The sequence below is a fragment of the Bos taurus genome, chromosome 25 (assembly GCF_002263795.3).
Source record: "Bos taurus isolate L1 Dominette 01449 registration number 42190680 breed Hereford chromosome 25, ARS-UCD2.0, whole genome shotgun sequence".
In the NCBI taxonomy this organism is placed as follows: Eukaryota; Metazoa; Chordata; class Mammalia; order Artiodactyla; family Bovidae; genus Bos; species Bos taurus.
In genome coordinates this window covers 40,547,869-40,571,151 of record NC_037352.1, presented here as the reverse complement: position 1 = coordinate 40,571,151, position 23,283 = coordinate 40,547,869, and the positions used below count along the sequence as shown (strand labels likewise).

The following is a 23,283-nucleotide window of genomic DNA, read 5'->3' as shown; positions in this document are numbered from 1 at the left end:
TTTAATTTGTACTAGATAAAAGAGCGCTCAGGCAACCTGGTGGCTCTTTTCCTAAATTTACCAAGAATTAGGAAACAAGTTCCCACTTAAAATGCTACAGATGCTGTGGTCTCCTCAGCAAATATTTACACATTCTGAAAATATTCAAGATTACAAAAATTCTAAAGCAAGATTCAAACCACAAATTAAGTTAAAAAAAAAAACAAAAACAAAAACGTATCTACAATTCAAAATGAAAATGTCCTGGTAATTGCAGAAAAGTATGTAAAAAGGCATTAAACCGTCACTCCCGCACTATTAAATCATATTCCTAAGGACTCATAAAATAACTATTACCAAGCCGGCCTCTAAAATAACATTTACTGTAGAAAGTATATATATTTTTTTTAAAGTTCGTGTTTCATAGAAATAAACACTTATTTTGTCATGCTGCTGATGTATTTTTAAGGTACTGTTTGACGGTGCGAGAGCGTGAGTCTGTCTCCCTCCGAGCTCTGCACCACGTCCCACGTGGTAGGGCCCTCCTGTACCAGTCACCGCTCTGCTGGCCAAGTTCCCACGTCTACTGACGTCGCAGCACAGGAAGACTGGGAATGTCACCACCCCGTAAGGAATACTCCCATCTCTTCAGAGTGTGGGCCTGAGCACCCCGCCCTGGTCCCCGGCCCCCACACCCGGCAGGCAGAGGCGCTGTTACGGAGGTGGGCTGCCTGTTTTCTCAGCAGCCGGAGCCCCCGCCCTGCCTTTCTCCTTACTGTAAGGCGGCCACAGGTAACTCGCCAGGTGATTACGTGAAAGGGGTTTGAAAACTGTGACCCACCCTCCCAGGAAGCAGTCACTATGGCTACACGTGGCAAGGAGGAGCCCTAGAATCGTCTCTTTTTGTTCCTGGCTGCAGTGTTTCTGAAATGTTGGGGGGGGGCCCCATATAATTAATACCTGCCATTTTTGTCAGTCAAAAAGGGACAAATATCAGAACTTCACACAACTCAACCTACATGTGGACCAGTGCTCTTTCTCCTTCCCTGATGACTGCTGCTGAACGTTTTTATACTCACGTGTAAGGTCATCTTTAAAACACATACACGGCTGTTTATGTGTATACAGCTATCCCACAAGGGGATGGGAGAAGGTCCTCTGACCCTGCTCTGACGTATTTCCCCAGATGGATCTTTTAAAAACGCAGATCAAGGCAACCCTCTGCTGGAAGCCCTTCAGTCCTGTCTCCCGCTGCCACTGGAGTCACCTGGGACTGGAAGGCGCCCAGGCCTGACCAGGCTCCCCTCCCACCTCCCATCCATTCTTCTCCCCACCGGGATGTGCCCTCACACCCTTTCAGGATTCTGGAAGCTCTCACCTGCAGGTTACAGATCGCCCCCCTAGGATGCAACAGGGGCTGAGGGCAGCTCTCCCCGCGGGGATAAGGACTCCTCACCGGGGGTAAGGACTCCTCACCGTATCGGTGCCTGCTGACTTAGTAAACTCACTCAAGGAAGGTGGATTAATCCCCACAGGAGGAGGGTCTGTACTTCGTGCTGCCCCATAGACCCTGATGTCAAGGGGGTCCCAGGTGGTCTGTCTGAGCCACCGAAGTATCTTCTGGGAGGCGAGTTCCCTGACGTGAAGTGTGGGAGGTTAGAAATGCAGCTTCTCCTCAGTCTGTCCAACTCTAACACCTCACATAAGCCAGGGAGCCCAGCGAGCTCCTACCAGAAAACAGAAAGTGATGGTGTCCTTCTGGTGCAGCGACATTTCTTCCTAAGATGATGATCACTTTGCTATTTCCTCTTGGCAGAAAAAGACCCAAATGGACACGCTGACAAGGGAGGTTCAGCCCAGTGGGTGACCTCGGGCACGCGCACACTCAGTGAGCCTGTCTCTCTTCCGCTCCCAAGTCTAGAATCAGCGTGGAGATCAAAACAGGAGTCAGATAGATAGGTGGAGATCAAAAACACCGGCTCTGTTACTAATAAAAGCCAGATGGGAGAGTCTGGCTTGCGATTTGCAGCCAAGTAGGTTCTGCTCCCTGGCACAGCTGGACAAACACAGGCGGGACCACGCCCAAAGCCCAGAGTCCGGCCCGCCGGGGGCAGCAGGCTCGAGCCGACGTCCTCTCCTCCTCAGAGGCACGGGGGATGACGAGAGGAGCAAGAAGGGGACGACTCCGGCAGGAAAATGGAAGTCCCTCCCATCAGAGAGGAAGCCCGGCAAGGCTACTGAGAGTTCGGTGAGGTCACAGCGCCAGCACCACAAACACAGGAGAGATGCTCCGGACACGGAGAAGCCTCTGGCGGAGACAGCACCCAGCACCCAAACACACACTCAGGATTTGCTGACGTGGCTGCCCTAGACGACCGCTGTTAATGAGACGTCAGCCTTAACTAGTATGTCCCGGGAGCGTCGGCGTGTTTGTTTAAAAACACATCCCCATCACTTTTTGGCTGCATCAGATATGTACTGATAGGGAGCTGGATGACCAGCCTGCCACTGCGCCGTTCTCATCGGCTCACCTCGGGAGTCTCCCCAGCCCCCCAACCGGGGCTCCACGTCACTGCACACTTCTAACACAGCTTTCAAACTCCATCAGTCTAATCGTGTCATCAGACTCCTGGGGAAAACGTTTCCTTTCCCCAGCTTAAAATTAGGGAACTTCATTTCCTTGAAGAAGAAACAACAGCAGCAACACGTTAAGTGGCCACAAAAAGTATAAACAGTTCTGGGGTCATCGCATGGGTGCCAACAACCGTAGATGGAGAATGACTGTCAGTGGAAAACACAGATTAAAAATCCTGCTGATCGGCATTATAAAAATTCCAAAAACGAAGCCCTGAAGCAGCTGTCCCCTGTCACCTGTAACAGAAGCCAGCAGTCAGGTGAGGCTTTAAATAATCACTCCGTTTCTTGGTAAATGTCAAGTCTTTTGCTTGTAAAACTGTACAGAGATGCACAAAAATTTACCTTGGAAATGAATGCAATCTGATCACAGGCGTGCATGAGTGACCGGGGTGGGGGCTCGCTACAGCGTCTCTGTGGTCTAAGTCACCTGAGTGGCGTCAGGATGCTTCCCACCACACTCGTGCAGACGAATCTCATCACACGACCTGTGGCTGGTCCCGGCGGCCTCCTCCACCCGGGCTGGGACTCCGGGTCCTTCCGGTGACTTGAGTAGTGATGTCCCCTCTCCTGCCCTGCCCTCCCCTGGGCTTCCCATCTCCCCAGATAACAACCAAGTAGAGAGACACCATGAACGGAGGACTTGCCGTGAGGCATGTGGCACAAAGGGCTCGGCCTGGAGTGAGGGGTGCAGGCTTCCCGTGGCCCACACCTCTAACCTCACCTTCCCGGACACAGCAGGCACCTCCACTGACGGCCCAAGACAGCACTCGAGGGCTCAGCGGAATCCACGCCACGCACGATCACCACGACACTCCAGTAATGACAATATTGGCACAAATTCTCGAGTCTGTGTGTTCCCATGGCTTACAGCTTCCACTCAGGGTTACCTAGTTATCTGACCACTATTGGCCTGGTGTGCTGACTACTCATCAAGGCCAGTCTTCACTGCTGAGTCAGATCAGATCAGATCAGTCCCTCAGTCATGTCCGACTCTTTGCGACCCCATGAATCGCCAGGCCTCCCTGTCCATCACCAACTCCCGGAGTTCACTGAGACTCACATCCATCGAGTCAGTGATGCCATCCAGCCATCTCATCCTCTGTTGTCCCCTTTTCCTCCTGCCCCCAATCCCTCCCAGCATCAGAGTCTTCTCCAATGAGTCAACTCTTCACATGACATGGCCAAAGTACTGGAGTTTCAGCTTTAGCATCATTCCTTCCAAGGAACACCCAGGGCTGATCTCCTTCAGAATGGACTGGTTGGATCTCCTTGCAGTCCAAGGGACTCTCAAGAGTCTTCTCCAACACCACAGTTCAAAAGCATCAATTCTTCGGTGCTCACCCTTCTTCACAGTCCAACTCTCACATCCATACATGACCACAGGAAAAACCACAGCCTTGACTAGACGGACCTTTGTTGGCAAAGTAATGTCTCTGCTTTTGAATATGCTATCTAGGTTGGTCATAACTTTCCTTCCAAGGAGTAAGCGTCTTTTAATTTCATGGCTGCACTCACCATCTGTAGTGATTTTGGAGCCCAGAAAAATAAAGTCTGACACTGTTTCCACTGTTTCCCCATCTATTTCCCATGAAGTGATGGGACCGGATGCCATGATCTTCGTTTTCTGAATGTTGAGCTTTAAGCCAACTTTTTCACTCTCCTCTTTCACTTTCATCAAGAGGCTTTTGAGTTCCTCTTCACTTTCTGCCATAAGGGTGGTGTCATCTGCATATCTGAGGTTATTGATATTTCTCCCGGCAATCTTGATTCCAGTTTGTGTTTCTTCCACTCCAGTGTTTCCCATGATGTACTCTGCATATAAGTTAAATAAACAGGGTGACAATATACAGCCTTGACGAACTCCTTTTCCTATTTAGAACCAGTCTGTTGTTCCATGTCCAGTTCTAACTGTTGCTTCCTGACCTGCATACAGATTTCTCAAGAGGCAGGTCAAGTGGTCTGGTATTCCCATCTCTTTCAGAATTTTCCAAAATTTATTGTGATCCACACAGTCAAAGGCTTTGGCATAGTCAATAAAGCAGAAATAGATGTTTTTCTGGAACTCTCTTGCTTTTTCCATGATCCAGCAGATGTTGGCAATTTGATCTCTGGTTCCTCTGCCTTTTCTAAAACCAGCTTGAACATCAGGAAGTTCATGGTTCACATATTGCTGAAGCCTGGCTTGGAGAATTTTGAGCATTACTTTACTAGCGTGTGAGATGAGTGCAATTGTGTGGTAGTTTGAGCATTCTTTGGCATTGCCTTTCTTTGGGATTGGAATGAAAACTGACCTTTTCCAGTCCTGTGGCCACTGCTGAGTCTTCCAAATTTGCTGGCATATTGAGTGCAGCACTTTCACAGCATCAAATTTCAGGATTTGGAATAGCTCAACTGGAATTCCATTACCTCCACTAGCTTTGTTCGTAGGGATGCTTTCTAAGGCCCACTTGACTTCACATTCCAGGATGTCTGGCTCTAAGTGAGTGATCACACCATCGTGATTATCTGGGTCATGAAGATCTTTTTTGTATAGTTCTTCTGTGTATTCTTGCCATCTCTTCTTAATATCTTCTGCTTCTGTTAGGTCCATACCATCTCTGTCCTCTATCGAGCCCATCTTTGCATGAAATGTTCCTTTGGTATCTCTGATTTTCTTGAAAAGATCCCTAGTCTTTCCCATTCTGTTGTTTTCCTCTATTTCTTTGCATTGATCGCTGAAGAAGGCTTTCTTATCTCTTCTTGCTATTCTTTGGAACTCTGCAGTCAGATGTTTATATCTTTCCTTTTCTCCTTTGCTTTTCGCTTCTCTTCTTTTCACAGCTATTTGTAAGGCCTCCCCAGACAGCCATTTTGCTTTTTTGCATTTCTTTTCCATGGGGATGATCTTGATCCCTGTATCCTGTGCTGAGTCTAACGGGGCCATTTGACAAAGCTGGGGCAGTGGCCAGTGGCTTTCAGACTGGACAGTAAAGCAGATGCCTGGGTGTGGAGAGAGGGGCTGTCTGCTAGGCCTGCACTTCCTGAACAAAGCGGGGCTGGGAACACTTCCCTGCCCTTGGCGCCAGGGACAGGGCAGGGCTGCTCCCCTGCTCCCTTCTGTCCACCTTCGAACACTCTCAGGACGGACAACTGTTCCTTTATGGCCCTCTGATGCCGCACCTCCAAAGCACGTGTTCCAACGATTCCGTTCACCACGCCAACACAGAAGCAGCGGCTTTTCTACCTGATATGCTAAGGCAGCATGCAAACTGTCTTCCATTCCACAAACCAAAGTAGCTGGACCTACCCGAATATGTGTCCCCAGGTGAGACAGATATCTTACTGCACAAAAGATAGACTCAAAAAGACACATCTGTCCCATGCCAGCAACTGTTCTTCGTATCCTGGTCCTCTAAGAGGGTGACGCATTCAAACCAGGCAGCTGTTTGTCCAGCACTCTGTGGTCATTGTTCAGTCAGTAAGTCGTGTACGATTCTTTTCGACCCCATGGACTGCGGCACGCCAGGCTTCCTTGTCCTTCACTCTTTCCAGGAGTTTGCTCAGATTCACGTCCATTGCGTCAGTAACGCCATCCATCTCATCCTCTGCATCCCCCTTCTCCAGCACACTTGACAAGATGCGAAGAGGACTGGGTTGCTTTTGTTTAACTACAAACTACAGTAGTTACAACATGAACTAAACCAGCCTGTCTTTAAGGGATGGCACCGCCCTTCAGGTAACGTGAGGGAGGCATCATGTCCAGTACACAACATTAGCTTCTTTGAAGATCACCCTATAATTAGATCTCCAGCTAAGGCTTCAGTTTAGATCTTCAGTTCCATTTAAAACCGATAAGATCCACGTCCCCACTCTCAACTACAACAACAAAAAATCATGACAAGCTGCTGACAGAACGAGATCTGGCACAAGCAACAGCTGTCTCCCAAACCGCACGTGTCTGGTGGCTGAAGCTCAGACACTGCGTCCTGAAAACAGGCAGGGAAAATCCACTGTCCATGTGCTCTGAAGCCTCCGACAACGGCCAGAGGGGCATCGCTGGATTTTTTTTAACCAATGGAGGATGATGTTGCTGTTTTTGTTTTTTTGACATCGCTAAAGGACCAACCATGTGTGTCCACATACAAAAGTGAACTTCCTTATTTAAGTGCAACTTGCCAACAAAGCAAAAAAACCCAACTGTTCCTCCAGAGCCCAGAACCACATCTGGGTTCCTGCTCTCAAGCAGACCCACTGCAGCTTCAAGCCCGACCGGTGCTTCTGAAGCCAAGAGGCAGAGACTACAGGCCCGGAGTCTCGAGGAGCTTAAAAATCCAGGGCAGCAGGGGAGGCTTCTCCAGAGCCCCATCGGCCCCGACAGAAAGGCAAACACAACACAGCGAGCCTCTAATGATGAAAATAAGAGGTTCCCAAAATGCGACGCAAGCTCGGCATTCATTCCTCAACAGAAGTTCTTGAACTGGAGTCCATAGAGCGTACGTCGACCCGTGATTGGGACCTACCACGTCTGAGGGGCTCCTTGAAGCTGTATGCACACAAAGGAATTCTCTAGCAAGAAGGGTTAGCATTCAGCTATCGCGGTTTCCAGCGGGCTGACATCGTGAGTAGTCCTTGGCACTACATGGTTCTCTCGCTGCCACACTCGTGCTTTAACAGCTTGGCTTACCAGAACTCCGTCTTAACGGACAGACCCACGGAGCGCACGCGGACAGTCTCAGTGGTGAGCTCTCCACCTGCTGGGATCCTCCAGGGCTCTCAGGGGCCAGTTCACATCACACCTCCATGGCAGGCTTTCCCAACACCTCAGCCGGAGTTCACCTGCCCTGTTCAGTGCAGGGCTGCCTCCCACGAGTCCCTCACGCTCCACGCCAGTCACGAGAGCAGCGTCTCCCCGGCTCTCAAGAGGGCCTGCGCGGTGAGGCCCGCACAGAGCCCATCACTAAACATTCCCTTCCCACCAGCGTGGAGCACAAACCCTCGGGTACACAGCCCAGACCACTGGCTGCAGCGCATCCTCCTGCAGCAGTGCCAAGAAAGGCCGCAGGCCCTCCTCACGCCATTCTTCAGAAGGTAAAACCACCGACGTGCAACGCACAAGGAAGGTCCACCTCTGTGCAGTTAGATGGCACACCCATGGGACTCTGTGCAATTCCCAGTCCCATGGAACAAAGGATCTTCACACAGCTAACACACGGTATTCACCTCTAACTGGACGTGAAATCCAGCAATTAAAAATGGCTCCTGAAGTCACAGATGCGGGGGTGGAAAGCAGGGTGAGATAAAGCCACGCTGGTCTGGGGCGTCCACACACCCACCGAGGTGCGTGCCAGCACCAGAGGCGTGCCTGCGCAGGTTCCGAAACACTGATGACCCGAACTTTTAGGACAGCCCACTCGGGAAGTGACAGATTAGCATCTTAAAGATTATAAAAATAACAAGAAAGATGAGGACGTCTTACGTGTAGTACTTACAGAAGTCAAAGCAACTAGTAGGTTCAGATCATGCACTGCCCCATAGCATGGGGACAGGGATCAGATTCAGGCACAGCCGTGATCGCCAAGAAGAGCCCCGCACCCGGCACGGGAAGACCAGGAGGGTGCGGACTCCAGCTCGGCCGAGACAGGCGCTCTGCTCCCCTCGGGCCCTCGCCACTACACGCAAAAAACGCTCTAGATGCGACACAGGAAAGGGGGGGGAAGGAGGCGGCAGGCTGCCTGGGGCCCCAGACTTGAGGAGGGATGCGGCAGGGAGCCCCCAGGTGTCCCAACTGTCCCCGCCCACCCAGGACAGGGGGCTGCAGGCACCCCCAAGCTGGAAAAGCCAAGAGGTAGGCGGGCAGCCAGTGTCCCCGGCCAAAGGGCCAGGAAGAAGGTGGCCTTACAGCAGAAGACACCCACTCGACTCCAGGCAGAAACCAACAGAAAAACGGCACACGTCCTCCTCGGGGGTTTCAGTGGGGTTGAGAGGGAAGCGACCTTCCACATCCCCTTCCAGTTCCTGGGAACCAGGCGAACATTCCAGGCAGCCACCAGGAAGAGCTGCTGGTGGGGCCAAAGGGGAACCTCACCCCCGGCCCTGCCGAGACACCCAGGAGGTGCTCTGACCCCTGCCCGTGCAGGGCAGTGCTGGTGGGGAGCTAAGCTTCCACCCCAACCAGGCCCCGTGGGGAGCTGGGCCGATGGCCATTACTGACTCCTGCTTCCCTGGTGTCAGCCAGGTCTACGGAGAGCTGAGGTCAGAACCCCACTCCACAAGGCAGAAGGGCCTCAGGGACCTGGTCATCGGGCATGAGGGCTAACACACCTATCCCCACAGTCCCAGAGGGAAGGGAAAAAACAGTAGGACGACAAAAGTATTTGAAGAAATAATGATGAGAAACAACCCAATTTGGCAAAAGACATAAATATACAGATTCAAGCAGCTGGAAGCGTCAGTCGCTCAGTTGTGTCCAACTCTTCACCATCCCATGGACTGTAGGCGGCCAGGCTCCTGTGTTCATGGGATTCTCCAGGCAAGAATACTGGAGTGGGGTGCCATTTCCTTCCTCAGAGGATCTTCCCGGCCCAGGGATCAAACCCGGGTCTCCTGCATTGCAGGCAGATTCTTTACCCACTGAGCGACCAGGGAAGCCCTAAGAAGCTGAGCATACCCTAAATACAATAAGCTGAAAGAAACCTATGTCCAGACAAATCATAGTTAAACTTCTGGAAACCAGAGACAAAGAGAAAATCTTAAAATCGTCTGGAGAGTCGTGAGGCGTGTACTGACAGGGGAACAGTAACCCGAAAGGCTTGACTTCTCGTCTGAAACCATGGAAGCCAGAAGAATGTGGCACATTTTTCAAGTACTAAGAGAAAGTAAGTGTCAGCTGTGAATCCATTGCTAGCAAAGACATTCTTCAAGATTAAAGGTGAAATAAAGACATTCTTGGACAAAGAAAGCTGAGAGACTTTGTTGCAGGCAAATCCACATTTACATGGCTAAAGGAAATTTCTCCAAACAGAAAGGAGAGGGTAACAGGAGAAGGCTTAGGAGACTTCAGCAAGCAAAGAACACAGAACAGGTAAAAACAAGTGCAAACGTAACCACTCTACTTCTCGCGAGTTTCTTAAATCATACTTGATGACTGGAGTAAGACCATCTGATGGGTGCCCAAAGTACAAGAAACACGTAAGAACACTGATACCCTACAAGTGGGAGGGCAGAGGGGTCTAAACGGGAGTGAAGCTCCCACACTCCACTTACAGCTGTGGAACAGCGCCCAGTAGGTTAGGGTAAGCTACATATGCCTACTGCAAGCTCAGAGCAGACACCACGGAAGTGATACGGCACCAAACTGACCCACTCAAAACCAATCAAGATGGAAACCTGAAACATATTTAAATAACTCACAGGAAGGCAAGAAACAGCAGAAACAAAACCCAAAATATAAAAGGGTAGGGGCTCCCCTGATAGCTCGGCTGGTAAAGAATCCACCTGCAGTGCAGGAGACCCTGGTTCAATTCCTGGGTCGGGATGATCCCCTGGAGAAGGCATAGGCTACCCACTTCAGTATTCTTGGGCTTCCCTTGTGGCTCAGCTGGTAAAGAATCCACCTGCGATTCGGGAGACCTGGGTTCGATCCCTGGGTTGGGAAGATCCCCTGGAGAAGGGAAAGGCTAGCCACTCCAGTAATTCTGGCCTGGAGAATTCCACGGATTCAATAGTCCACGGAGTTGCAAAGAGTCAGACATGACTGAATGACCTTCACTTTCACTAAAAGGATGGAAGGGCTTCCCAGGTGGTGAATCCACAAGGCTTCCCAGGTGGTGAATCCACAAGGGCTTCCCTTGTGGCTCAGCTGGTAAAGAATCCACCTGCCAATGCAGGAGATGCAAGAGATGAGGGTTCGATCCCTGGGTGGGGAAGATCCCCTGGAGCAGGAAATGGCAACCCACTCCAGTATTCTTGCCTGGAGAATCCCATGGACAGGGGAGCCTGGTGGGCTACAGTCCACAGGGCCACAAAGAGTCAGTCATGATCAAGCAACACAAGCCAAAGGATGGCAAACACATACCATGAAAGCATTCATTAAATAGAGTGGCTATGTTAAAACAGCTGCTGAAGCAGACTGCAGAGCAAAGAAAATTACTGGAGACCAAAAGGGACCTTACACATAAGAAGAGCAGTCTATCAGGAGGACACAGTCACCCTGAGTGTCCACCCGCCACACAACAGACTCTTAAAATACAGGACGCAAAACCAACAGAACTGAAGGAGAAATGGACAATGCCAGCTGGCGACTTGAACGCCTCACTCTGCAGGGACGGAACTACTAAAAAGAAGCATCAGCAACGACACAGAGCGCAACACCACCATCAACCAACCGAGCGGCCAACACACGCAGAAAACTCCGAACAGCAGCAGACGCTGCTTTCCCAGGTACCCGTGGGTCGTTCACCGACACATGCCCACAGAACATACACCAAGACAGCCCATACCCTGGTCATAAAACAAACCTCAACAAATTTACAAGAGCTGAAACCATCCAAGGTACATTCTCTGACCATCATGGAGTCACAGAAATCAAGGACAGAAAGCTGACGGGAAAATCTCCAAACTCTTGGAAACTGTAACACACTTCTCAACAACCTGTGGGCCAAAGAACCTATCTCAAAAAGAGTAAAAATACACATGAAACTGAATAAAAATTTAAAAACCACATATCAGACTACGTGGATACAGCTAATGCAGTGCTGAGGGAGACATGTACAGCACTTAAAATGTTTACATTAGCAGAGAGAAGCAGTCTCAAATAAATCTCTACCTCTAGAAAATTTTTAAAAAGAGCAAAATAAAATCAAAGGAAGTAGAAGAAAAAATACTAAAAAGCAGAAATAAATAAAGTTGGAAACAGAAGGAAAATCAGTGACAAAAAGCTGGTTCTTTGGGGGAAAAACGAATTGGTACAAGTGATAAGCCTCTAAAAAGAAGGCTGACAAAAGCAAAGAGAGAACACAGATCGCCAATACCAGGAAAGAAACGGAAGCCACGACTACCCTCAGCTCTCTTGAAGTTCTAGCCACTGCAGTAAGGCAAGAAAAAGAAATAAAGGCATACCTATAGGGAAAGAAAAAATAAGTACCCCTATTTGCAGATACCTTGCAGTTTAGTTCAGTCGCTCAGTCGTGGCCGACTCTTTGCGACCCCATGAATCACACACACCAGGCCTCCCTGTCCATCACCAACTCCCAGAGTTCACTCAAACTCACGTCCATCGACTCAGTGATGCCATCCAGCCATCTCATCCTCTGTCGTCCCCTTCTCCTCCTGCCCCCAATCCCTCCCAGCATCAGGGTCTTTTCCAATGAGTCAACTCTTCACATGAGGTGGCCAAAGTACTGGAGTTTCAGCTTTAGCATCACTCCTTCCAAGGAACACCCAGGACTGATCTCCCTTAGGACGGACTGGTTGGATCTCCTTGCAGTTCAAGGGACTCTCAAGAGTCTTCTCCAACACCACAGTTCAAAAGCATCAATTCTTCGGTGCTCACCCTTCTTCACAGTCCAACTCTCACATCCATACATGACCACAGGAAAAACCATAGACTTGACTAGACGAATCTTTGTTGGCAAAGTAATGTCTCTGCTTTTGAATACGCTATCTAGGTTGGTCATAACTTTCCTTCCAAGGAGTAAGTGTCTTTTAATTTCATGGCTGCAATCACCATCTGCAGTGATTTTGGAGCCCAGAAAAATAAAGTCTGACACTGTTTCCACTGTTTCCCCATCTATTTCCCATGAAGTGATGGGACCAGATGCCATGATCTTCGTTTTCTGAATGTTGAGCTTTAAGCCAACTTTTCACTCTCCTCTTTCACTTTCATCAAGAGGCTTTTTAGTTCCTTTTCACTTTCTGTCATAAGGGTGGTGTCATCTGCATATCTGAGGTTATTGATATTTCTCCCAGCAATCTTGATTCCAGCTTGTGCTTCTTCCAGCCCAGCGTTTCTGTACATGGAAAATCCCAAATAATCTATAGAAAAGCTCTTAGAACCACTAAGTGTATTTAGCAAGGTCACGGGACACACAATTGAGACACAGAATCAATCCTACTCTATATACTAACAATGAGCATGTGGAAACTGAAAATACAAGCACAGTATCACTGCAACGGCTCTAAAGAAAATGAAATGCTTAAGCATAAAGGTAACAAAACATGTACAGGACGTGTCTGTCGATAAGTGAAAAACACTGATGAAAACAATCAAAGACAACGTACATAAATGAGGACATAACATGTTCATTAATTGGAAAACTCAATATAGGAGACATGTTAATTCTCCCCGAACTGATACATGGTTTAATGCAAATACGATCAAAATCACAGCAAGGTTTTTTTTTGTAACAGACATAGGAAAGCTTACTCTAAAATTATAGGAAAGGTACAGATCCTAGAATAGCTCAAACAATCTTGAAAAAATGAGGTGGGAGAAATCGCTTTGCTATTACTTCTATACAGCTACTGCCATCAGCATGGAATGACCCTGGGAGAAGACGCACCACACAGACCAATGGAACAGAATGGAAAACCCAGAAACAGACCCACACAAGATGCCCACTTGACTGTTCAAAGGGGAGCAAAAGCAGCTCAGTGGAGGAGGGACAGACAGTCTTTTCAACAGACAATCCCAGAACAACTGGACATCCACAGAGAAAAGAACAGAGAGCAAAAAAACCTCAATCTAAACCTCAACCTTATACAAAAATTAGCACAAAATGGATCAGGGACTTAAAAGTAAAATGTACAACTACAAAATTAAAAAAAAAAAAAGGAGAAAATCTTTGGGACCTAGGATTATTAGGCAAAGAGTTCTTAGATGACACCAAAAGCATGATCCATAAACGGGAAAAACTGATAAGCTGGACCTCATCAAAATTAAAATCTTCTACTCTTTGAGAAGTGGAAGTGTTAGTCAGTCAGTCATGTCCGACTTTTTGGAGACCCCATGGACTGTAGCCCACCAGGCTCCTCTGTCCATGGAACTCTCCAGACAAGACTACTGGAGTGGGTTGCCATTTTCTCCTCCAGGGGATCTTCCCAACCCAGGGACTGAACCCAAGTCTCCTGCATTGCAGACAGACTCTTTACTGACTGAGCCACCAGGGGATCCCTTTTACTCTGTGAAAGACTTTGTTAAAAAGGATGAAAAGACAAGCTACGGACTGGGAGAAACTTTTTACAAACCGCATATTTCACAAAGGAGTAGTATCCAGAATACATAAAGAACTCTCAAACCTCAACCATAAAGACAAGGAACCTAATTACAACACGGAGGCTCAGCAGTAAAGAATCTGCCCACCAGTGCCAGAAATGCAGGTTCGATCGCTGGGTTGGAAAGACCCCGGGAGGAGGAAATGGCAACCCATTTCAGTATTCCTGCCTGGGAAGTCCCATGGACAGAGGAACCTGGCAGGCTACAGTCCATCCGGTCACAAAAGAGCTGGACACAACCGAGCGGCTAAACAACGACGACAAAAAGCATGAAGAGACGTTTCACCAGAGAGAACATACAGAGGCCAAACGAGCACGGGAGAGATGCTCAACATCATTAGGCATCAGGGAAACGCAAATGACACGGCAGTGATACAGCACTTACACACCCATCGCAACGGCTGAAACAAGGAGCAACACCACCAAACGCTGCCAGGACGCAGAAAAGCCGGGCCCAAAGCAAGCCCGCCGTTGCAGAAACAGTCTGGCAGTTTCTTATAAAACTAAACACGCACTTACCACACGGCTGAGCAGCTGCGCTCGGGCATTTATCCCAGATACACGAAAATTTATGCTCACAAAAAACACGGACACAATGTTCATAGAAGATTTATTCACAATAGGCAGAAACCGGAAACAACCCAGATGCCCTCCAAAGGCAGACGGTCAAACGGGGAACCGGGCAAACCCTCCCCATGGGTGCGGGCGCGCTCAGTCGTGTCTGACTCCGTGAACTGCAGCCCGCCAGGCCCCTCTGCCCATGGGATTTCCCAGGCAAGAAGACTAGATTGGGCTGCCATTTCCTTCTCCGGGGGAACTTTCTGACCCAGGGATTGAACCGGTATCTCCTGTGTCTCCTGCACTGGCAGGCAGGTTCTTTACTCAACGCAATCAAAGGGCAGGGACTATAAATCGTGGACACACACCAACTCGAGGGGATTACGCTGAGTGATAAAAGATGATTCCAAAAGGTCACGTCTTGCAAGATTCCATTTATATCATATTCTTGAAATAGCAAAATCACAGAATTGGAGAAAAGACCAGTTCTTGCCAGGTCAGGGAGAGGGTGAAGGGCTGCAGTGACTAGAACAGACAACAGGAGGAAGACTTACTGTGATGGGCACGTTCTGCATCTTCACTTTCTCAACATCGGTTTCTCGGCTGTGCTATTACTGTACTGGTTCTGCAAAATCTCACCATTTGGGGGAGCTGGTTAGTGGGTATGCAGGGGCTATTCTTGACAGGACGCTGCAATTCTCTCAGTATTAAAAGTTTAATTTAAAAAAGACAGGGTTCAGTTCCCAGCTCTGCCACCTGTTAATGAGGTACCTAACTTCATGTAGATTTCAAACTCTGCTTTCAATTTCCCCACTGGCTAAATGGACAGTGCCATTGAAGCATTATGAAAATTAAAAGACATATATGAGAAGACCCAGCACATAGCTGCTGCTGCTGAGTCGCTTCAGTCGTGTCCAACTCTGTGTGACCCCATAGACAGCAGCCCACCAGGCTCCTCTGCCCCTGGGATTCTCCAGGCAAGAACACTGGAGTGGGTTGCCATTTCCTTCTCCAATGCATGAAAGTGAAAAGTGAAAGGGAAGTCGCTCAGTCGTGCCTGACTCTTAGCGACCCCATGGACTGCAGCCTACCAGGCTCCTCCGTCCATGTGATTTTCCAGGCACGAAGACTGGAGTGGGGTGCCATTGCCTTCTCCGCAGCACATAGCTAGTGCTTTAAAAATACCCTGTTAACATGAACGCTATTTGTAGACACAAATATTATTCTGAAGAGTTATCATTCAAATATCTGCTACTAGAGCCTCTACAAAGCAATTTATTTAAAAAGTCCCTTCGCAAAGTGATCTTTCCAAATAAAAATGGGGGGGGGGGAGTAGTGGTAATTACTGGTTTTAGAGTGAAAGACGAATTGCTAACTACTTACTGAAATGGTCAAAACAAATGAAGTGAGTTTAATATGGAACTACAATTAGAAAAGAAAAAAAAAACTGACAAGGAAAACAGGATGCTGCTTAACAAATTCTGTTTCTTGTTGATAAGGAAGTTTGTAAAAGTTAGTGTTTATATGTACTGGGAAAAGCTAAAACTGAGTTTTCTAAAAGACACTTAATACACTGATTTAGATTTTAAGATTCTATGTTTCTAAGCAGTTTCTCTGCCTCCCGAGTCGCGAGAAACTGGGAGTCCATCAGCCAAATCTTATAACCTACTTGGTTCAGAGGTCTGAAAAGCCACAGAAGTAAAATCGAGCTCTGTGACAAAGACAATCAAGTGCACTTTACCCCAGAAGATGAGGAGAATTTTAAACACAGTTAATCCCCTGAATCATACTGGGCACCTAGCCTTTAAAGTTTATGAAGTATTGGGCCAGAGCTCTGACTCACAGAGAGGCTTTTGAAAGAGGTGAAAAGGAGAGGCATGTTTTATCATTCAAATGACTCTCTTCCCGGCAGGACCCTAAAAGAGCTATTTCTATCCACAAGAGACGTTTTACTAACAAATCCATCACGTGGGAACATTGATGCGAGACCACTGGTGCGGGCCTGGAGGCGGGGAGCCCCGGCTTCCAGGGCTCGGCTTGGAGCCCCTCATCCTCAAGGCCTGGGGCGTCCTCGTGGGTGAAGTGAAAGATGTGTGCCAATGGGTTTCTACAGTTCTCTGCTAAATTTAGAGCCCAGCGTCTCCAGGGAGGATTCTGGGACAAGTCTCCCTCTACCTCTGTTTTGAGACAACTCTCCTCATACCTGTGATTTGGTTCTCCCAAAATGGGCCGGGGAACAACGGGTAGGTGAAGGGGCAAAAAGAGGTTAGAATAAGACACTATGAGGGGGGAAAAAAAGGAAATGACCTTAGTCTAGGTACAGGGGAGACTATTTTCCCTTGTCATCAGTTTTCTCCAGAATCCCTTCGGGGCCCTTCAGCACAAGCTCACACAGAACACAAATAGAGGGGAAACTCGGTCAACTGTACACTCCCCCTCCCCCTCCAAACAGACAGCAATCCATAAAAATGCAGCAAGGGACAGAAGCACCTGGAGACGGAACTCCACCTGAGAGACAGCTTAATAACTGTAAGGCAAGGACTTAACTTACACCCTCACACAAACACGACGGTTCTGTGGTAACGTAGGATATCTGCACACAGGCTGGCTATCTGACCATATTAAGGAGTTTTTACTTTTTAGTTTGATAAAACACCATTTAAAAAAAAAGAGCAAACCAACCACCGGATGGTTGTCTTTGAGCTCTGTCAATAAACCTTTTCTAATGAATCTATACAACGTCTGGGATTTGCTTCAAAATCACCGGGGTGGGGGAACAGGGAGGGGTACAGGTGAAACCGGGAGGGGCACTGACTCCATCGACATGCTGAAGCTCTGAGGAGGGGGCCCGGGGACCCACTGTCCCTACTATTTTTCTCTACGCTGTATATGTTGGAAATTTTCCTAGTAAACAGTCTAAAAGGAGAGACTTGCGGCCGGTTTCCTGCCCCGTCTACAGTGCTCTTCTGAACTTAACTGGGAAGGCGGGGCAAGGATGGCACCCCGAGCCCAGGAAAGGCCCTCCCAGCTTCTGAAGCCCTCGCCCCTCCGACGCCCCACAAGGAGTCCGGCTTTCCCCTTCAAGAGCCCCCGAACCCCCCACCCCAGGAGAGCAGAGGCGAAGGCCCCTGGGCCGTCGGGGAGACGCGGCGCGCATCCTCGGCCGGCGCCCCAGAAGCCGGGGGCCGAGGGCGGCCGGGGCCGGGGTCCCCGCCGGGGCGCCGAGGCCCGGGGGCCGCGCCGGCGCGCACCTGGGCGCAGGTGTGCGGGCGGGGAGCGCGCACCTTGAGGATGTTGTCGAAGATGGTGTCGCGGAACTCGAGCAGCGCCTTCTGGTCGAACTCGCGGCCGTGGATGATGCGCATCTGCTTGAGGAAGGTGGACTTGCCGCTCTCGCCCGCGCCCAGCAGCAGGATCTTGACGAGGCGCCGCACGGCGCGCCGCTCGCGGGCCAGCCCCGCGTCGATGTCCCGGCTGCGCCGCCGCGCCTCGCGCTCCGCGTCGCGGGCCCCGCCGCCGCCCGCCCTGCGCTCGCGGGCCCCGCCGGCCTCGGCCGGCAGCAGGCAACGGCTGAGGGTCCGCACCACGCCGGACATGGCCGCTCAGGCCATGGACCCCGCGGCGGGCGAGGCGGCAGCCGGCCGCTCCCTCAGGCCGCGTCCGCCGCCGCCGCCGCCCCGAGGCCCGCTCTCGCCCGCCGCTCGGCCCGGCGCGGGGGCGGGACGACGCGGCCCGAGGCCCGGGGATTGGGCCGGCTGCCGTCCGTCCGGACGGTGACGCCTTCCGATTGGGCCGCGGTGCTCTGAGAGGCGGGCATCTCCCCGGCCCTGGGGGCGGGGCCGGCGCCCAAAGAGGCGGGACCTTTGGGGTGGGGGCGCTTCTCATTGGGCTCCCGGGACCGAGGTTCTTTCTTTCAGAATGAAAGGGAGGCGGGGTCGTCGAAGGGGCGGAGCGGCGGCCCGCCATGGCGAATTAGAACTGCTCTGGGGCCACGTCAATCACGAAGAACGGGCTTGGGATTGGCGATGTCGCGAAACTGGGCGGGACCAGAAGTGCCAGGTGTACAGAGGGAGTGTGTCTTGGGTTCCCAGACTGGGTCAACCTGTGAGACCCAAACGCTCGCGAAGCGCACTCGGCGTTGCATGAACGTTGGGGAATGTAGATAAGAGGTCCAGCTGCTCGTCTTAGGTTTAGAGAGAAAGCTGTGCTTTCCAGAAACACTGGGGTGGGGTGGGGGGGGGGGATGGGCCAAACTTTGCAAACAGATAGCATCTTTTAAAGAGTGTCGTGGGCCTCGGGGCGACTTTTTAGCTGATCATCAAAATCACCAGGACCCCCCCGCCCCCCAGAAAAAGCCATGTAGCACAGTGATGGGGTCTGGAATTGCTGGGTCTGAGATGGAATCTCCTGTCGACCCATTACTAGTTACATAATCTTTTAGGCAGCTTCCCCCCCTCCTCCCTCCATTTTTAGCTTTAATTTCTTCCTCTATAAAATAGAGCCCTTAAATAGCAACTATCTCCGGTGATTGTGAAGATGTAAGCTGAGAACTTGAACTTGTAAAGCACTTAGCACCGTGCCTGGACCCAAGCAAGTTCTTGCTAAGTGTTAGCTGATCTTATTACTCTTACCAGTCCCAGAGCTATTTTGAGTCAAACCTCCAGGAAGGAGCTCAGGTATCTCTTGATCTCCAGGTGATTGGTGGGCTTTGAGAGCCATGATCTATTAAAAGATAAATGAAGGCATATTTAAAAAAAAAAAAATTGAGAGGATCTGAGCAAAAGCCGATTCTAATAGGGCCGTGTCAACCCAGTGCGGGGCACTCTGCAGAAGGGAGCCAGGGGAAACATAGAAAGTGGGAAGCAAAGAAATTGTTTGATTGGCTACAGCTTAAAGTCTAGTTAGCTGTTCGTGGTTGGTTGTCTTTAGCTTATGGTACCCAGTTGGGGTGGACTTCCCAGGTAGCACTAGCATTAAAGAACCTGCCCTCCAACCCTGGGTTGGGAAGATCCCCTGGAGAAGAAAATGGCAACCCACTCCATATTCTCACCTGAAGAATCCCATGGACAGAGGAACCTGGTGGGCTATAGTCCATAGGGTCCCAAAGAGTCGAACACAACTGAAGCAACTCAGCACGCACACACTCAGTTGAAGATTTGATGAGATGAGATGGTTAGATAGCATCACCAAGTCAATGGACATGAATCTTACAAAACTCTGGGAGACAGGGAAGGATAGGTGAGCCTGGTGTGCTGCAGTCCAAGGAGTCACAAAGAATTGGACACGACTTAGTGACTGAACAACAACAGCAACAATAAGAGAGCATTAAAAATGTTTGGGTGGGTGTGAAAAAGAACCAAATAAAACATCTAAAAATTAAAAATATAATGACTTAAATAGGTACTTAATAGATATGTTGCAGATTAAGAAATAGATGAAGAGAATAAACTGGAATATAAATCTGAAAAAATTACCTTGAATCCAACACAGACAAAGACATACAGGATAAGAGAGAAACAGGAAAGACAAAGGAAGAATATTGAACGTGTACCTACTAGAGTCCCGGAAGGGGATAGAGAGAGTGAGGAAGAGGCAATATTTAAAGTGATAATGGCTGAGAATTTTAAATTGACACATGCCATGAAATGCTTAGCTTGATAAAAAGAAATCCAGACCAAGATACACCACCATGAGTTCAATTCAAGGACATCAGAGACAAAGAGAAGATCTTGAAGGCTTCCAGAGAGAAAGTTATAATAGCCAGTTTTTTTTTTGGACTGCACCACGTGACTTGCAGGATCTTAGTTCCCGGAGTAAGGATTGAACCTGGGCCCTCAGCAATGAAAGTGCAGAGTCCCATCCACTGGACTGCCAGGGAATTTCCAATAGCTGCTGTTTATATACTAGCTACCAGGGGCCAGGCACTGTTCTAAGCACTGTGCATGGACTATCTCTTGGAATCTTCACAGAAACAACATAAATGAAGAGCTGATACCTCAGGACCAAAGTGCAAGTCCCAGGGGAAATAATACCTTAAAAACATTGAGGGGAAAAAATAACCATTAACCTAGAATTGCAAAGCCAGTAAAAATACCTTTTGAGAAAGTGGAGACAATAAGGGCATTTCAAACAAATAAAAATAGAAGATTATTTTATACTACAAATGTATGTTATGGGCTGAACTGTATCTCCTCCCTGAAATACACATGTTGAGATTCTGACCCCCAGGGCCTCAGAAGCTGGCTGTACTTGGAGATGGGGCCTTAAAGAGTGATTACGTTACAATGATGTCCTTAGGATGGGCCTTGATCCAACATGGCTGAGGTCATTATAAGACGAGGAAACTTACAGAGGCAGACCACAGGAAGACACAGGAAGCAGATGGCCATTTACAAGCCAGGGAGACAGGCCGCGGAAGAAACCAGCTCTGCCGACACCTTGATTTCAGACTCTTGGCTGTCAGAATTTTGAGGAAATTCATTTCTGTTGTCAAGCCCCCTTGTCTGTGGCACTTTATTATGGCAGCCCAGGTGATCTGATGTCCTTCAGGAAGAAGCAAAAATGACCCCCAAAAGAAGGACTGGGATACGAAAAGGAACGGTGGGGCTTCCCTGGTGGCTCAGTCATAAAGAATCCACCTGCCAGGAGACGCAGGAGACACAGGTTCTATCCCTGATCCAGGAGGATCCTACACACCTCAGGGCAGCTAAGCCCGTATGAGACAGCTGCTGAGCCTGTGCTCTAGAGCCCGGGAGCCCCAGCTACTGAAGCCCGAGCACCCTCAGGCCAGAGGTCCCCAGCAAGAGAAGCCTGCAATGAGAGGCCCACAGGCTGCAGCTAGAGAGTGGCCCCTGCTCGTTGGAACAAAGATTCAGCACAGCCCCAAGAAATGCATACATAAATAAAATTATTTTAAAGAAATGCATAGCCTCAAATATGTAAGGGAAGAAATCGACCAAATCTCAAGGAGAAACTGAGGAATCCACCATGATTGCTGAGATTCAGGTGTGGGTTAGATAGGCCTCTTTTAGTAATTAATGGTTGATGCAGTTGAAGAATACAGTTGTGGTAATCTATTGTATTGTGTGTGTGTGTGTGTGTGTGTTAGTCACTCAGTCGCATCCAACTCTTTGTGACCCACGGACTAGCCCGCCAGGCTCCTCTGTCCATGGGATTTTCCAGGCAAGAATACTAGAGTGGGTTGCCATTCCTTTCTCCAGGGGATCTTCCCAACCCAGGGATCGAATTCGAGTTTCCTGCATTGTAGGCAGGTCCTTTGCTGTCTGAGCCACCAGGGAAGCCCAGTCTACCACATTAATAGCCCCTAAATGAACTACTTCTCTTGGTTCTTCTTCCGCTTGAATCTCGTTTGGCAGAGGTGATATCCCGCCAGTTCCAGGTTTAAGCCTTAAGAAAGCCTTCTGTCTTTGTGTTTTTGGAGTCCTGGGCTGCCAGTTTAGAAGCCCAGCTGCTTTTCCGGTGGCTGCAGAGGCCACAGTAAAAGATAAAGGCCATGTGACTTGGAAAGAGCCCCTGCCACCCCAACTGAGCCAAGCCCTCAGTAGTATACAGCCGAACCCAGCCACGGAAGGACAAGGCTGCAAAATCACAACCAAATAAAATGCGTTAATCCTCTAAGTTGTGAAGTGGCTTGTTATACACATTAGATCACTGAAGCAACAAGGAACAAGTCTGACCTAAAACAATTATATGTACGTATATCTCCATATGGGCTTCCCAGGTGGCACTGCGGTAAAGACCCACCTGCCAATGCAGGAGACATAAGAGAAGCAGGTTCAATCCCCGGGAGAGAAGATCCCCTGGAGGAGGGCAAGGCAACCCACTCCAGTATTCTTGCCTGGAAAATCCCATGGACAGAGAAACCTGGTGGGCTACAGTCCATGAGGTCGCAAAGAGTTGGACGCGACTGAAGTGACTTAGCACGCACGCATGCATATCTATATCTATGCTGCTGCTGCTAAGTTGCTTCAGTGGTGTCTGACTCTGTGCAACCCCATAGACCGCAGCCTAGCAGGCTCCCCCGTCCCTCCTGGGATTCTCCAGGCAAACTCGAATTCAATCCCTGGGTTGGGAAGATCCCCTGGAGAAAGAGCCCTTGGAGAGATCACAGGCAAGAACACTGGAGTGGGTTGCCATTTCCTTCTCCAATGCATGAAAGTGAAAGTGAAGTCGTTCAGTCGTGTCAGACTCCTAGCGACCCCATGGACTGCAGCCCACCAGGCTCCTCTGTCCATGGGATTTGCCAGGCAAGAGTACCGGAGTGGGGTGCCATTGCCTTCTCTGTTCTATATCTATAGATCTATATATAAGTTTCTTTCTATATCTATCTATCCATCTATCCAATAATTAGAGAATATTATGTTCAAATTCAAGAAACATTTTAAAAAACTGATCACATAGTAGGCCATAAAATAAGTTTCAGCATGTTTTAAAGACTTGGTGTCATATAGATTACATGCTCTGATTGTAGTGCAGGCAATGGCACCCCACTCCAGTACTCTTGCCTGGAAAATCCCATGGACGGAGGAGCCTGGTAGGCTGCAGTCCATGGGGTCGCTGAGGGTCGGACACGACTGAGCGACTTCACTTTCACTTTTCACTTTCATGCACTGGAGAAGGAAATTGCAACCCACTCCGGTGTTCTTGCCTGGAGAATCCCAGAGATGGGGCAGCCTGGTGGGCTGCCCTCTATGGGGTCGCACAGAGTCGGACACGACTGAAGCGACTTAACAGCTTAGCAGCAACATAAATACGTCTTCTGAAAACTCCAAACTTATAGACAGGGACCTTCTAAATAAACTCAGCCCAGTGTGTTCAATTTGTTTGTTACTGCATCAC

At 49.3% G+C, this 23,283-nt stretch overlaps 1 protein-coding gene across 2 annotated transcripts in view; it reads right to left on the bottom strand.

Annotated features, from left to right (window-relative positions):
* GNA12 (G protein subunit alpha 12) overlaps nucleotides 1-18,143 on the bottom strand; it is a 77,343-nt gene extending 59,200 nt beyond the window's left edge. Inside the window, exon 1 of one of the 2 annotated variants that reach the window (XM_005225103.5) lies at nucleotides 17,709-18,143. In XM_005225103.5, the coding sequence (XP_005225160.1) occupies nucleotides 17,709-18,020 (312 nt within the window). In that variant the 5' untranslated portion in view covers nucleotides 18,021-18,143. The remainder of the gene's footprint in view (nucleotides 1-17,708) is intronic. The other variant, NM_001192401.3, reaches the window with a different exon arrangement.
* Between the last annotated feature and the right edge of the window lie 5,140 nt (nucleotides 18,144-23,283).